This window comes from Mauremys mutica, chromosome 18 (genome assembly GCF_020497125.1).
Source record: "Mauremys mutica isolate MM-2020 ecotype Southern chromosome 18, ASM2049712v1, whole genome shotgun sequence".
In the NCBI taxonomy this organism is placed as follows: Eukaryota; Metazoa; Chordata; order Testudines; family Geoemydidae; genus Mauremys; species Mauremys mutica.
Window position 1 is genome coordinate 1,434,044 of NC_059089.1, and position 14,014 is coordinate 1,448,057.

Consider the following 14,014-nt stretch of genomic DNA (forward strand, 5'->3'; position numbering starts at 1 on the left):
GCTGTAACCGACCAGAGAAGGGCGCGAACAGATTTCCCGCCGGCGCTTTCAAGGAAGACAGGGAGGGCGGGATTGACGGTTCAATGACGACACATTTTTCCCCCCAGCATGCATTGGGGGGAAATCCCACAATTCAAATGGGCAGCGGGGAGTGCGGGAACTGTGGGATAGGTTCCCACAGTGCACCGCTTCCAAAGTCGAAGCTGGCCCCGTGAATGTGGACTAAGAAGTTCGAATTTGTGTATTTAGTATGGATACACAAATTCGACTTATTAAGGTCGAATCCACAAATTCGACTTAAGTAGATTCGAAATAGTCCTGTAGTGTAGACAAGCCCTTAGTCAGGAAGAGAGGCTGGAAGAGGATAAAGTAGGGGCCAGATCATTCACACACCCAAGAATCTGACACATCAGAAAAGGGCAGACAAATAAACAGTGACAAGTTTTTCAAGTGCTTGTACACAAATGCCAGAAGTCTAAATAATAATATGGGTGAATTAGAGTGCCTCGTGTTAAAGGAGGATATTGACATAATAGGCATCACAGAAACCTGGTGGAGTGAGGACAATCAATGGGACACAATCATTCCAAGGTACAAAATATATCGGAAGGACAGAGCAGGTCATCCTCGGGGGGGGGGGGGGGAGTGGCACTGTATGTTTAAGAAAATGTAAACTCAAATGAAGTAAAAATCTTAAATGAAACTGCATGTTCCATAGAATCTGTACGGATAGTAATTCCAGGCTCTAATAAGAATATAACAATAGGGATCTGTTATCGACCACCTGTCAAAGTCAGTGCTAGTGAGGATGAAATGCGAAGGGAGATTAGAGAGGCTATCAAAATAAAGAACTCCATAATAGTGGGAGATTTCAATTATCCCCATATTGACTGGGTACATGTCACCTCAGGACAAAATGCAGAGACAAAATTTCTGGATACTTTAAATGACTGTTTCTTGGAGCAGCTGGTCCAAGAACCCGCAATGGGAGAAGCAACTCTCGATTTAGTCCTGAGTGGCGCGCAGAATCTAGTCCAAGGGCTAACTGTAACAGGACCGCTTGGAAATAGTGACCATAATATAACAACATTTAACATTCCTGTGGTGGGAAGAACAGCTCAACACTGGCATTTAATTTCAGGAAGGGGAACTATGCAAAAATGAGGGGGTTAGTTAAACAGAAATTAAAAGGTACAGTGACTAGAGTGAAATCCCTGCAAGCTGCATGGACACTTTTCAAAAACACAATATTAGAGGCCCAACTTAAATATATACCCCAAATTAAAACACACAGCAAAAGAACTAAAAAAGAGTCACCGTGACTTAACGACCATGTCAAAGAAGCAGTGAGATAAAAAGGCATCTTCTAAAAAGTGGAAGTCAAATCCTTGTGAGGTACATAGAAAGGAGCATAAACACTATCCAATTAAGTGTAAAAATGTAAGAAGAAAAGCCAAAGAGGAGTTTGAAGAAAGGGCTAGCTAAAAACTCAAAAGGTAATAACATAAGCAGGAAGCCTGCTAAACAACCAGTGGGGCCACTGGACAATTGAGATACAAAAGCAGCCCTTAAAGACGATAAAGTCATTGCGGAGAAACTAAATGGATTCTTTGCTTCAGTCTTCATGGCTGAGGATGTTGGTGACATTCCCAAACCTTTTGTGGGTGACAAACTGAGGAACTGCCACAGATTGAAGTGTCACTAGAGCAGGTTTTGGAACTACTTGATAAACTTAACTGTAACAAGTCACCAGAACCAGATCGTATTTACCAAGAGTTCTGGAGGAACTCAAATGTGAAATTGGGGAACTATTAGTTATGGTTTGTAACCTGTCCTTTAAATCGGCTTCTGTACCCAATGACTGGAACGCCAATATTGTAACGCCAATATTTAAAAAGGGCTCTAGAGGCGATCCTGGCAGTTGCAGACTGGTAAGTCTAACGTCTGTACCAGGCAAATTAGTTGAAACAATAGTCAAGGAATAAAATTGTCAGCCACATAGAAGAACAAAAATTGTTGAGCAAAAGTCAATATGGTTTCTGTAAAGGGAAATCATGTCTTACTAGTCTATTAGAGTTCTTTGAAGGTGTCAACAAAAATGTGGACAAGGGGGATCCAGTGGACATAGTGTACTTAGATTTCCAGAAAGCCTTTGACAAGGTCCCTCACCAAAGGCTCTTACATAAATTATGTTATCATGGGATAAGAGGGAAGATCTTTTCATGGATTGAGAACTGGTTAAAAGACACGGAACAAAGGGAAGGAATAAATGGTAAATTTTCAGAATGGAGAGGAGTAACTAGTGGTGTTCCCGAAGGGTCAGTTCTAGGACGAATCCTATTCAACATATTCATAAATGATCTGGAGAAAGGGGTAAACAGTGAGGTGGCAAAGTTTGCAGATGATACTTGTGACGATGCGATTCTGGTGGGACCCAACTGAGAGTGACAAATCGCTTAAAACAGGGCAGTTACAGCCCAAGGCTGGGATTTTTCCACCTCTAAGGCAAACCAAACCAGCCAGAAAAAAATGACTTCGGTTTCATCCCATTGGCTAACCACAAGTCACACAAGCAATTCCCTTAGACACTCCAGTCTTCCAGTATCACCACCAGTGCACTCGTCCTGGGGATGAATGGTTATGAAAACCAACACCCCAATAAAAGAAAAAAGGTTCTCTCAATCCCAAAGAATCAAGCCCCAGACCCAGGTCAATATACACATCAGATCTTGCCCACAAATCACGCTGTTGCCAATCCTTTAGAATCTAAAGGTTTATTCATAAAAGGAAAAAGATGGAGATGAGAGCTAGAATTGGTTAAATGGAATCAATTACATGCAGTAATGGCAAAGTTCTTAGTTCAGACTTGTAGCAGTGATGGAGTAAACTGCAGGTTCAAATCAAGTCTCTGGAGTATGTTCTCCTCTGGGATGGGTCAGTCAGTCCTTTGTTCAGAGCTTCAGTTTGTAGCAAAGTTCCTCCAGAGGTAAGAAGCAGGATTGAAAACAAGATGGAGATGAGGCATCAGCCTTTTATAGGCTTTTCCAGGTGTAAGAACCCTTCTTTGTTCTTACTGTGGAAAATGACAGCAAAATGGAGTCTGGAGTCAGATGGGCAAGTCCCTGCATACTTTGCTGAGTTACAAGGCGTATCTGCCTTCTCTCAATGGGTCAGTTGAATAGCTGATGGTCCTTAATGGGCCACCAAGCAGGCTAGGCAGAGCTAACACCAACTTCTCTGGGATGTCTCCCAGAAGCACAGCCTAAGTTGGAAATACAGACAGGATAGAGCCAATACTCATAACTTCAACTACAAAATGATACATACATATAGACACCATAATTATAACCAGCAACCCATAACCTGGTCTTGGACACCTTATATGACCCCCTTTACATAAGATTTGGTGCCACTACAGGACCTTGGTTACAACCGTGTTCTATATGGTCCCAGATTATATCAATAACGTCACAATACTAAACTGCTCAAGATAGTTAGGACCAAAGCAAACTGTGAAGAACTTCAAAAAGATCTCACAAAACTAAGTGACTGGGCAACAAAATGGCAAATGTGTATAAATGTCAAGTAATGCAGTTTGGAAAAAATAACCCCAATTATACATACAATGTGATGGGGGCAAAATTAGGCTAATCAGGAAAAAGATCTTTTTGTCATTGTGGATAGTTCTCTGAAGACATCCAGCAGTGTGCAGCGGAAGTCAAAAAAGCAAACAGGATGTTAGGAATTATTTAGAAAGGGATAGACAGTAATACAGAGAATATCTTATTGCCCTTGTATAAATCAATGGAAATAACTAATTTAGACCCCATCACTCTGTCTTTGTCTCTGGACCCATCTGTCAGCAAGAAGCAGTGCCAGGGAGACTTTGATTTCTGGGACGTAGATTTACTTTCTGTGTGTTTTAAGAGACTCTGAAATTGAGTGTCTGTGACATTAAGCACAGTACAAACTGGACTGTTAACAGCTGTGTCCCCTCAGTTCCCAAGCTGGGGTGCCTTTTACACTGCTCTACTGTGAGAGCAGCCACTCCTGGGCAGTTCACACGCAGTCTCCAGCATGTAACTCGCTCCCAGCTACACAGTATTGAGTACTGCTAGTCAGTGACTCACAAATTACAGTACCCCACAGGAGAACCCCAGAAAATTCTCTGCTCCCAGACTTCCCCCAGAAATGTGCATCTTGCACTGTCCAGCACACTACTGAACAATGGGAGCTCATATGAAATCTGTTGTTTCATCAGTGGAAAATGACATGCACCAGCCTTGTTATTCCAAATGGAGTTTCCAACACACTTTAATCCAAACACGCTGGTTTGATAAAAAAGGGAAACAAAATTATTAACTACTGAAAAAAAAGATTTGAAGTGACTACAAGTAATGAGGCATAAAAGTCAGAATTGTTTACGAAATAAATGCAAAGATAAAACACAAACTAATGTTTAACTTAACAAGCTAGAAATGATTTAAAACAAATGTTTCTCTCACCATCTGCTGAGACAGGCTGGTTTTCCTTTCAGCCAGGACTCCCCCTAACCTGCTCCTGCCGCCCACATTCAGTTCTTCAGGAGTTGTCATGAGCAGAGGGAAAGGGAGGGGAGAGAGAGAGAGTCTCATGCCTTTTCCTCACCTCTTTTTATAATTCAGTCCTTTGTACTAGAAACCACTTCAGTTCTCAGCTGAGTCGTGGTGACAGGCTGTCATAGGTACGAGCTTCAAGTGTCCCTGTGATGGAATGTAAATGTCATCTTCACACCTTCCCCCTGGTGGAGAATGGCTATTTGACCAGCTGTTTGCCTTGCTGTCTCTGAGGAACTTAGGGTTAGGGTTGCAGCTTTTCCAGTAATATCATACCGTAAGATCTCATCACTTTACATACAATGTTGCTACACAGTTTAACAGGAGGCTATTCAGTAGATTATGTCTTTTCAAATGGTACCTCACAAGCCATACAGTGATAAATGAAGGGGAGGGGAGGGATCTCCCTTTTATAAACACCCAGCCAGCCAGTTGGCTGTAAAATCCCTGTTGATGCAAGTTCTCTGCTTGCTTTACCTCTAAAGGGTTAACAAGCCAACAGGGTTTTAAAAAAAAAAAAAGTATTGGGCACCTGACCAAAAGAGCCAATGGAAAGGCTAGAACTTTTTTAAATGGGAAAGTAACTTTCCCTTTGTCTCTTGTTCTCAGGAGAAGGCGACACGGAGTAGCAATGCTGTGTAAGGCTTGAAGCAGGCATGAAAATTCATCTTCCATACCTAGAAGAAATGATTTGGATAGGGAATGTTTAGACAGACACAATCAGGTTTATTTTTTATTTTGGCTTTTGGATCTCCTCGGTGCTGTCCCAGATGCTTTTGTTTGCTTGTAAGCTTTAAGCTGAACCCCCAAGAAAGCTATTTTGGGTGCTTACAAAATTTTTCTTTTAAGATCTAGCAAAAGCCTAAGTTCCAGATGTATTGTTTTCCTTTTCAATTTTAATAAAATTTACCTCTTTTAAGAACAGGATTGGATTTTTGGTGTCCTAAGAGGTTTGTGTGTGTTGTTTGATTAGCTGGTAGCCACAGCTAATTTCCTTTGTTTTCTTTCTCAGCTCCTTCCCAGAGGGGAGGTGAAAGGGCTTGAGGGTGCCCCAGAGGGAAGAATTCTCAAGTGCTCCTTCCTGGGGCCAAGGGTTTCGGGGTTTTTTCCCTTTGTGTGGTGGCAGCATTTACCAAGCCAAGGTCAGAGAAAAGCTGTAACTTTGTGCCTTTAATACAAGCCTAGAGTGGCACAAATTAATTTGTAGAATCCTGTCGGGCCCCCACTTTCTGCACTCGGAGTGACAGAGTGGGGATTCAGCCCTGACACATACTATGAACAAAATGGATCATAATTTTCTAGAAGAGTGAACATAGGGGAACAGTAGCACAGTGTCTGCGTGTTCCCAACATGTATGTGGGTATTCTAGTCCCTCACAAGCAAGGTGTTCGGCATCTTCAAACAGCTGAGGAACCGGTCCTGGGAATTCACTGTTTTATTAAGTGACACTGTATGGAATTGAGAGACACTTTATATTATTATTATTTTATTATAAATACTGTGGCAAATTGCCGGTACGGTTATGCTGGGTCTCGCGCTTTCTCTTCTTTGGGGAAGGTTCAGGGCTCCACTGCTTGCCTCTGAATCGGTATTTTAATTACCCCACTAGTGTCCTTGAGGAGGGGAGTGGAGAGGGAGGGACCTGGGCCCGCCCTCTTCTCCAGGTCCCAGCCCAGGGGCCCTGAGAATAGTGGTGAACCACTTGAACTGATGGTTCCTTCCCCTGGGCTACTTCCTGCTCCCACCCTTCAGCTTGTGGGGGCTTCCTGCCCTCCCTCTGTACAAGCCCGGTACCCCTTACCTAGGGTCTTGGACTTCTTAACCCACTGCAGCACTTCTCCAAACTTTCCTTTGCTTCCCTTCAAACTGTTCTCTGCTCCAACACCAATCCCCTCTGCTCCAACTCCTTCCCTGTCTGACTGGAGCAGGGGTCTTTATCAGGTGACTGACTGCAGGTGCTCTAATTGGCTTCAGGTGCTCTAGTTCATCTATAGCAAACTTTCTTCCCTCTACAGGGAATAAGGCTCCCTTCTAACCCTCTCCTGCTGCCCTCTGGCCACGCTATATCACACTGTGTACTGAGAACTCCAAGGCTTTTCCATGCCATGTGCTGTGAAGCTTGTGTTTGGGACACAGGAATTAGAAGCCACTTGGCAAAAGGAATATAAAGGGCAGCTGCATCATCTCCATTTTGTCTTCAATTCCTCTTCCTACCTCTGGAGCAACTTCTCTACAAGCTGAAGGCTTGAACAAAGGACTGAATAATGTGGATGTGTACCAGAGAGCCTTTCAAGCCAGAAACTCACCAATACTGCTAAGAACCAGATGTATAGATTTCTGAATGTGTCTGACTGCTTTCCCATTTAACAACTCCCTATTTCTTTCTTTCTTTTATAATAAACCTTTAGTTTAGATGCATTCTTGCTTATAAACCTTTAGTTTAGATGCCAATGATTGGCTGGCATCGTAGTATTTTGAGTAAGATCCAAACCTATACTGACCTGGTAATGTGGCTGACTCTGGGGTCAGAAGAACACTTTGTTTATGTGAGCAGGGTTTTTAAATAACCTCTCACTGTGCTGGACCTAGGCGCTGATTGGGAGTCAGAGAACTGGGATGCAATAAAGGGGGCCATGTGATTTCTTTTTTCAGTTTCTCAATAACCAGTGTGGGGGATCAGAAGCACAGTTGGTGACTGGTTGGTGAGTTTAACTTCCGTGTTAACCACCAGTTTGGGGAGCCTCTGCTCTCCCTTTTTCAGCCTGCCCTGGTCTTGGCATTTTCAGTGAGGACTAGCCCAGGGACACCGGGTCACACTAAGTATTAAAGTTAAATTAATAGAATGTTTTTTATGAGAAAGTTTTATGAAATCAACGGAACTCCTTTGTTTTCTTTCATCTGAGCAGGGTTTCCATTTTCCAAACCTGATGTGATCTCCCAGCTGGAACAAGGGGAAGAGCCGTGGGTCTCAGACCTGCAGGGTTCAGAGGGAAAACAGACCCTGAGATCTTCCTGCAGAGGTGAGGAAACATTAAACCAACTCTGAGTGTGAAAGTGCCTGAAGGAAACATCTGGGATGCCCTACGAAGCCCTTGAGAGGTCTCTCAGTTCATTATAGTTGCCAGCGGGGGTCATATCCTCAGGGTAACTATAGCTCATGGCTTCCCATAGATTCTAGCAGACACCAGGCAGTAGCTTCCTCCCTTCCCCCTGAGAATTTGGATGGGATTTGAAAGCCAAATTGATCCCCTCCTCTCTCCTGTTTTGGGGAAGAGTATGGGGGAGTTCAGTTTGTGATTTTTATTTGACCTCCCTCCAGCACTTAGTTTGTTTTGGCTTTTCACTTTTCCTCCCTGTTTGATGTTTCTGTCTTTTTCACCCCAGGTGATGCAATGGCATGTGAGAAAGAGGAGCAGAATTCTCAGCAGAAAAATGTTCAGCAAGTGGATAAACACAGAGCATTATTGCAAAGATCAAAAAGCCATGTGTCCAGGAGTCATGAGGAGGAAAAATCCTGTGAGATTCAGCACAGACCAGAAAGAGAACAAGGAAACCAGCCGGGGGTGAAAATGGGTAAACTTATTTCCTCTCAGGGAACTCAGAAGGACCTCAAGAAAACCACCACAAAGCAGGAAATCATCATTGGAAAGAGAAAAAATACATGCACAGAGTGTGGAAAAAACTTATGTGACTACTCAGCCCTTCTTAATCATCAGAGAATCCACACAGGGGACAGGCCCTACAAATGCCGTGAGTGTGGGAAAAGCTTCACTCACAGATCAGCCCTTTCTAGACATCAGAGAATCCACACAGGGGACAGGCCCTACGAATGCCGTGAGTGTGGGAAAAGCTTCACTCACAGATCAGCCCTTTCTAGACATCAGAGAATCCACACAGGGGACAGGCCCTACGAATGCCGTGAGTGTGGGAAAAGCTTCACTCACAGATCAACCCTTTCTGTTCATCAGAGAATCCACACAGGGGAGAGGCCCTACAAATGCCGTGAGTGTGGGAAAAGCTTCACTCACACATCAACCCTTTCTGTCATCAGAGAATCCACACAGGGGAGAGGCCCTATGAATGCAGTGAGTGTGGGAAAACCTTCAATGTAGATCAGCCCTTTCTAAACATCAGAGAATCCACACAGGGGAAAGGCCCTATGAATGCCATGAGTGTGGGAAAAGCTTCACTCAAAGATCACACCTTTCTAAACATCAGAGAGTCCACACAGGGGAAAGGCCCTATGAATGCCGTGAGTGTGGGAAAAGCTTCACTCAAAGATCAGACCTTTCTAAACATCAGAGAGTCCACACAGGGGAAAGGCCCTATGAATGCTGTGAGTGTGGGAAAACTTTCAATCGCAGATCAGCCCTTTCTAAACATCAGAGAATCCACACAGGGGAGAGGCCCTACGAATGCACTCAGTGTGGGAAAAGCTTCATTCAAAGATCAGACCTTTCTCAACATCAGAGAGTCCACACAGGGGAAAGGCCCTATGAATGCCGTGAGTGTGGGAAAAGCTTCAATCGCAGCTCAGCCCTTTCTAAACATCAGAGAATCCACACGGGAGAAAGGCCCTATGAATGCCGTGAGTGTGGGAAAACCTTCTCTTGGCACTCAGACCATGTTAGCGATCAGAGAATCTGCAGGGGCAATGAATACCATAAAAACCTCTAGGGCTATCAATTTTTTTTCTTTAATACTTTTCCTGATTCCCAAATGGTAACTTTTTAAATCTGTTTGAACTGTTTGCAGCACCATTATCCCTCAGCTTGGACAGATGAGTGGCCCGTTTATGCCTTTTGTAGTTTGCCTTCTTTTGAGGTGGGCCCATGTGTCCTTTCTATCAACTCAATTATCCCACAAGTAACTGGAGTGTGCCCTTGCTATGAGGAACCAGGGAGCGTCACATTTATACCATTCCTCCTATTGCAAAGTGATTGTTAGAGTCGCCAGTGATACAGATTGTATCCTTGCCAGTTGTTCTCACGTTGCTCTGGGTTGTGCTGAAGAGCAGTTACATTGGGAATTTTTCATATTATAGTTAAATAAAGAGGAGCAGGGGAAAAAAGTGTCATTTCAGCCTCTGTGACACTGGAAGGAGATGGGGTGGTTCAGAGATTCCCTCCTTCCCCATCACTCCAGAACTGTTACATTTTGGCTTCTCTGTGCAGAGTTTATTTTCATCACATTCTATCCCTCCACTTCTCAAAATGGCATATGAGGAAGAGTTCTCAGCTGTCTGTGCTTGGAGGTGATGCTTTGATTTCTTTCCTCCTATATCAGAGTCGCTATGACTGGAGATGAAAGTGTCAAAGACCTGGAAGGGGAATTTAAATGGATCCCAAACATAGTGTGATTATTTGGCGTTTAAATTCCAGGTTTCATCTATTGGTAAAGCCACTTCTGGCAAGAGGACTATTTTGTCCCCCATTATGGGATGCTGGGATACTTACAATTTTGTAAATAACATAACTGACTATTGAGAGAGTGCTGAGTGAAGCTGCTTTGGATGGATCAGAAGAGAATGTGATGGGAGAATCTCTTGTCCTGATTCTAAATAATCAGATGTAACCTGCTCTGTAATTTCTCTTGATACTTTCATTGTCATGTATTCTGTCTCTCTGTGATGTGGGTTTCTCTCTTTCCTGAAGGCTGTTTGGTCACCCAATTGGATATTAGTTCAGTTCGATAGGACGTAGCTCAGATTTCTTGGAGAATTGAAGACAAATGACCATTTCCTAAAGTCCTCATTTGTCACTTCAGCTTCATGATGCAGATGTTGAGGAAAGATAAGTGGTATTTTTGTTCAATTTATCCTTAATAGATGCTGAAAATGTGTATAAAATGAAATCAATGTTGGAAATCTAATAGCAGCAGAAAAATAGCTCTTTTTAAATAGAAATTCTAGCTCTGGTAACGAAGATTCTGATCCAGGCCTGTATCCAGTCCCTTGCCTGGCCCTGTGTCACCAAATTAAAGAAAAGCTGGGCACGTTTCCGGAAGCCATTGCTTACGACACTGCTGAGATTTTGAGTGGTTTTGTAAAGGATTCTACTTCTGAGAAGTGTAAATTTACCCTAAAAAGGGCAAGGAAACAAAGGGCGTCAGGAATGTATGTTTTTTTCGGATGAGGCAAGAAAAGGGAGCAGCATTGTCCCCCTTGGGTAGCCCCTGTTCAATTCCAGGTCAGAAAGCAAAACTCTCCTGCAAGAATATCCAAAAAATATTGTGTTTCACTTCACGTCATAAGTACAGTTGTGGGCAATTAAATGATGACCCTAAAATTTCATAAAAGCAAAGAACACTGAACAAAAAAGTGTGGGAAATACGTCTGTATCTGAGAAAATGGCTTGGAATGAAGGAAGACAAAAATTGATCGGTCGAGAGAAAAGACCCTATTTCCCCCTAGTTTGGAAATTCTCTCACAATTACTGGAATAGAAAAGCTAAACAAATGGTATCCAATTGTTGCAAAGGAGATTGAAGTGAGGCCATTTTCTCCAGATAAAAGAAAATGGTCATGTCAGGAGTGGGATTTGAAACCTCGTCTCTATGCAGAAACCAGAACACCCAAGAGAGAGGAAAAGAGAGTCTTAAAACTGGCACTTTGGACCAGTCCCAAATCCTAACGCTACAAAGAATGTGACTTATCAACCCTAGTTTTCATTAATATTTGATGACACTCTTTAGGGAGGCCAAGATGGCACATCTCTTTCAACTCCTAGAGACCTTCTCCAACACAGCTGATTTTTAGGCACACTCACCCAGACCTAAAGTTACACGTTCCCTGGAGTTCCATGAGTTCTGCGGTGTTGGAATCTCCCTGCTCACGTTTTAAGCAAACAAAAGATGGGTGCTGGCATTCTGAGACCCTCAAAATCCTGCCCTGGGGGCCAGACAGTTAAGCAACCAGCATCCACAACCTCTACCATGATAGCATCCTGTCTGGCAACAACTCACTTATCAATAGCTGGGGTCTGAAATCCTCATTTCTTTGTTGTTCTATCACTGTAGTCTCCACTTTCCTATTGCTTGTCTGTATAATCTCTGTCTGGTTCTGTGATTGTTTCTGTCTGCTGTATAATTAATTTGTTGGGTGTAAAGCAATTAAGCTGGTGGGGTATAACTGGTTAGATAATCATGTTACAATATGTTAGGATTGGTTAGTTACATTTCAGTAAAATGATTGGTTAAGGTATAGCGAAGCAGAACTCCAGTTTTACTATATAGTTTGCAGTCAATCAGGAAGTAAGGGGGGGAATGGAATGGGGGTAGGGGAATTGGAGTTATGTTTTGCTAAGGGGGGAATAGAAAGAGGGACACAGACAAGCCTCTGTGGTGTCAGAGCTGGGACGGGTGATACCGAGGAAGGAAATTGGAATCATTGCTTGCTGGAAGTTTACCCCAATAAACATTGAATTGTTTGCACTTCTTGAACTGCGGGTATTGCTGCTCTCAGGTCATACGAGAAGGACTAGGGAATGGGAGCGTGATGGGATAACCCCTCTAAGAAGTACGTCTTTCGGGGTGTGAAAAACCCTGGAATCAGTATAATTAAGCTGCCCTAAGCCACGGTTAGATAGTGCTAAATGAAAGGAAAGATTGTTCGGTCAATGTAGCTATTACAGGGATGGAAAACCCCTCCACTCACTGTAGCAATTGTCTACTCCACAGTGCTATAGCAGTGTCACAGCAGCATTTTAAGTGTAGACAGCCTCAGAGCGAGACCAGGTCTGGCTCTGTGGATGCTCAGGCACTACAACAAGAGCAGTGACAATACACGAATGCTTCCGCAGTTGGCAGGATTCAAACTTGCCTGGGGAGACCCCAGTGGATTTCTAGTCCATCGCCTTAACCACTCGCCCGCAACTACTTGATGTATAGGTGCTTCACTACACAATGATTCTGTTCTCACTGAATTGTCACTTCCAATTGCTCAGACCAGCTCCCCCAGCACACTCCTGGCTGTGCATTAGTGTAAGTGTGTCCATGGCTGAACAACAAGGGTTCCTGCCCATTTCCCTTCCGGCTGGAGCATGATTAGAGTGTGTTTGTGGTTAACAACATTGCTATAGATTGTTGTTCAGTCCGCACACTGACAATTCAGACCGTCCCGTTCCTATTCGAATCTCCACCAGATCATGCCAATAGCCGGAGTCAGGATTTCTCTGGGGCACTGAAATGTTTCAGGGGGTTGGTGCATGAACTCAGCCTTGCATCCATCCCTGATGTTTCATGGACTAACAACAGCAGCGTAAAGAAAGAGCTGATCCAATATCTCACTGTCAGAGGTGAAGGTGGCCTCGTCCCATCTGCATGACCATTGCCATTGCAGGAGAGAAGGTTTCAATGGAATCGAATGCCCTGGCTCAGACAAGAGACACAGGGAGGTTTTGCTGTTCATGGATCTGTGCAAAGGAAATTGTGTCTCTGTGTGAAATTGGGGGGGGAAATGAAATGTCCCCATAGTGGCCCAATGCCCTAAGGAATGTGGGCGATGGACTCCGGCTGGGAAATGATTTCACAGGATCAATGTATTGCCCTGATTAAAAAGCTATGGCTAAAAGGCAGCCACTGTTGTTCGTACCTGAACCTTTGTAGGGACGCCCGAGTGGGTATCAAGTCCATTGCCTTAACCAGGGGTAGTCGATTATTTTATCAAAATTCAAATTTCTTGGTCAAGGCATAGTCAATGTATAGACGCCACAGAAAATAATACACTGATGATAGTAAGAATATAGAAATATTTTGCAGTCACTATGGGCATAACTATGATAATTGTTTTGTGTTTCACTCTTTATATATGGCACCACCAAGGGTAAAACTAAACATCTCTTCAGATACCAGGGAGCGTTTGTGTTCATTCCTGCTAGCTACACAGGGATTTGATGTAGCTGCTTTCAATCCTCCGGCTCTGCCGGGATAAGTAATATTTCAGGCGGTCACTGAACTGAAGGAGGGAGATCATTTTTTGACAGGTTACGCCTCCTCTTAAAGGTGTTTGTCTGGCAGCCTTGGTTCCCAGGTCTCTCCTGAGGGAAAAAAGTTTCTGTGCAAAATACCAAAACTTTTAACAGAGCGGAGGGAAAGGCAACAGCCACATGATGAGGCCACGACATGATTCTTTTATGTGGGATGACTCTTGAGCACTGACTGATCTGCACTCTCTTGTGTTTGAAGAGATGTTGAGTTTTGCACTTGGGAACCTATAAGGCTGAAGCAATGTTATGGATAGTGACACTGCGACTGAAGGGTGATTTAAGGTTGTAAAAATTGTTAAAAACACTGAGCTTAAACGTGAACTGCCTGTTATTAAAGGCTGGTTTCCCCATGTCGGTTCCATAAGCTCTGCTAGAAAGGCCCTGGGTTCTCTCCTGCCTCGGTGGGAACTAGGGGGAATCGGCCCCTGCTGCCCTT

General features: G+C 43.6%; 1 protein-coding gene and 1 pseudogene across 1 annotated transcript; one reads left to right on the forward strand and one right to left on the reverse strand.

Annotated features, from left to right (window-relative positions):
* The window catches only part of LOC123352485, a 139,935-nt pseudogene that overhangs the window by 91,129 nt on the left and 34,792 nt on the right, over positions 1-14,014 (reverse strand).
* Positions 8,252-9,080, forward strand: LOC123352487 (zinc finger protein 154-like; the record flags this gene model as incomplete). Its single annotated transcript, XM_044992682.1, has 2 exons — positions 8,252-8,625; positions 8,708-9,080. Coding segments are annotated over 2 exons (747 nt in total), but the record flags the coding sequence as incomplete, so codon positions are not given.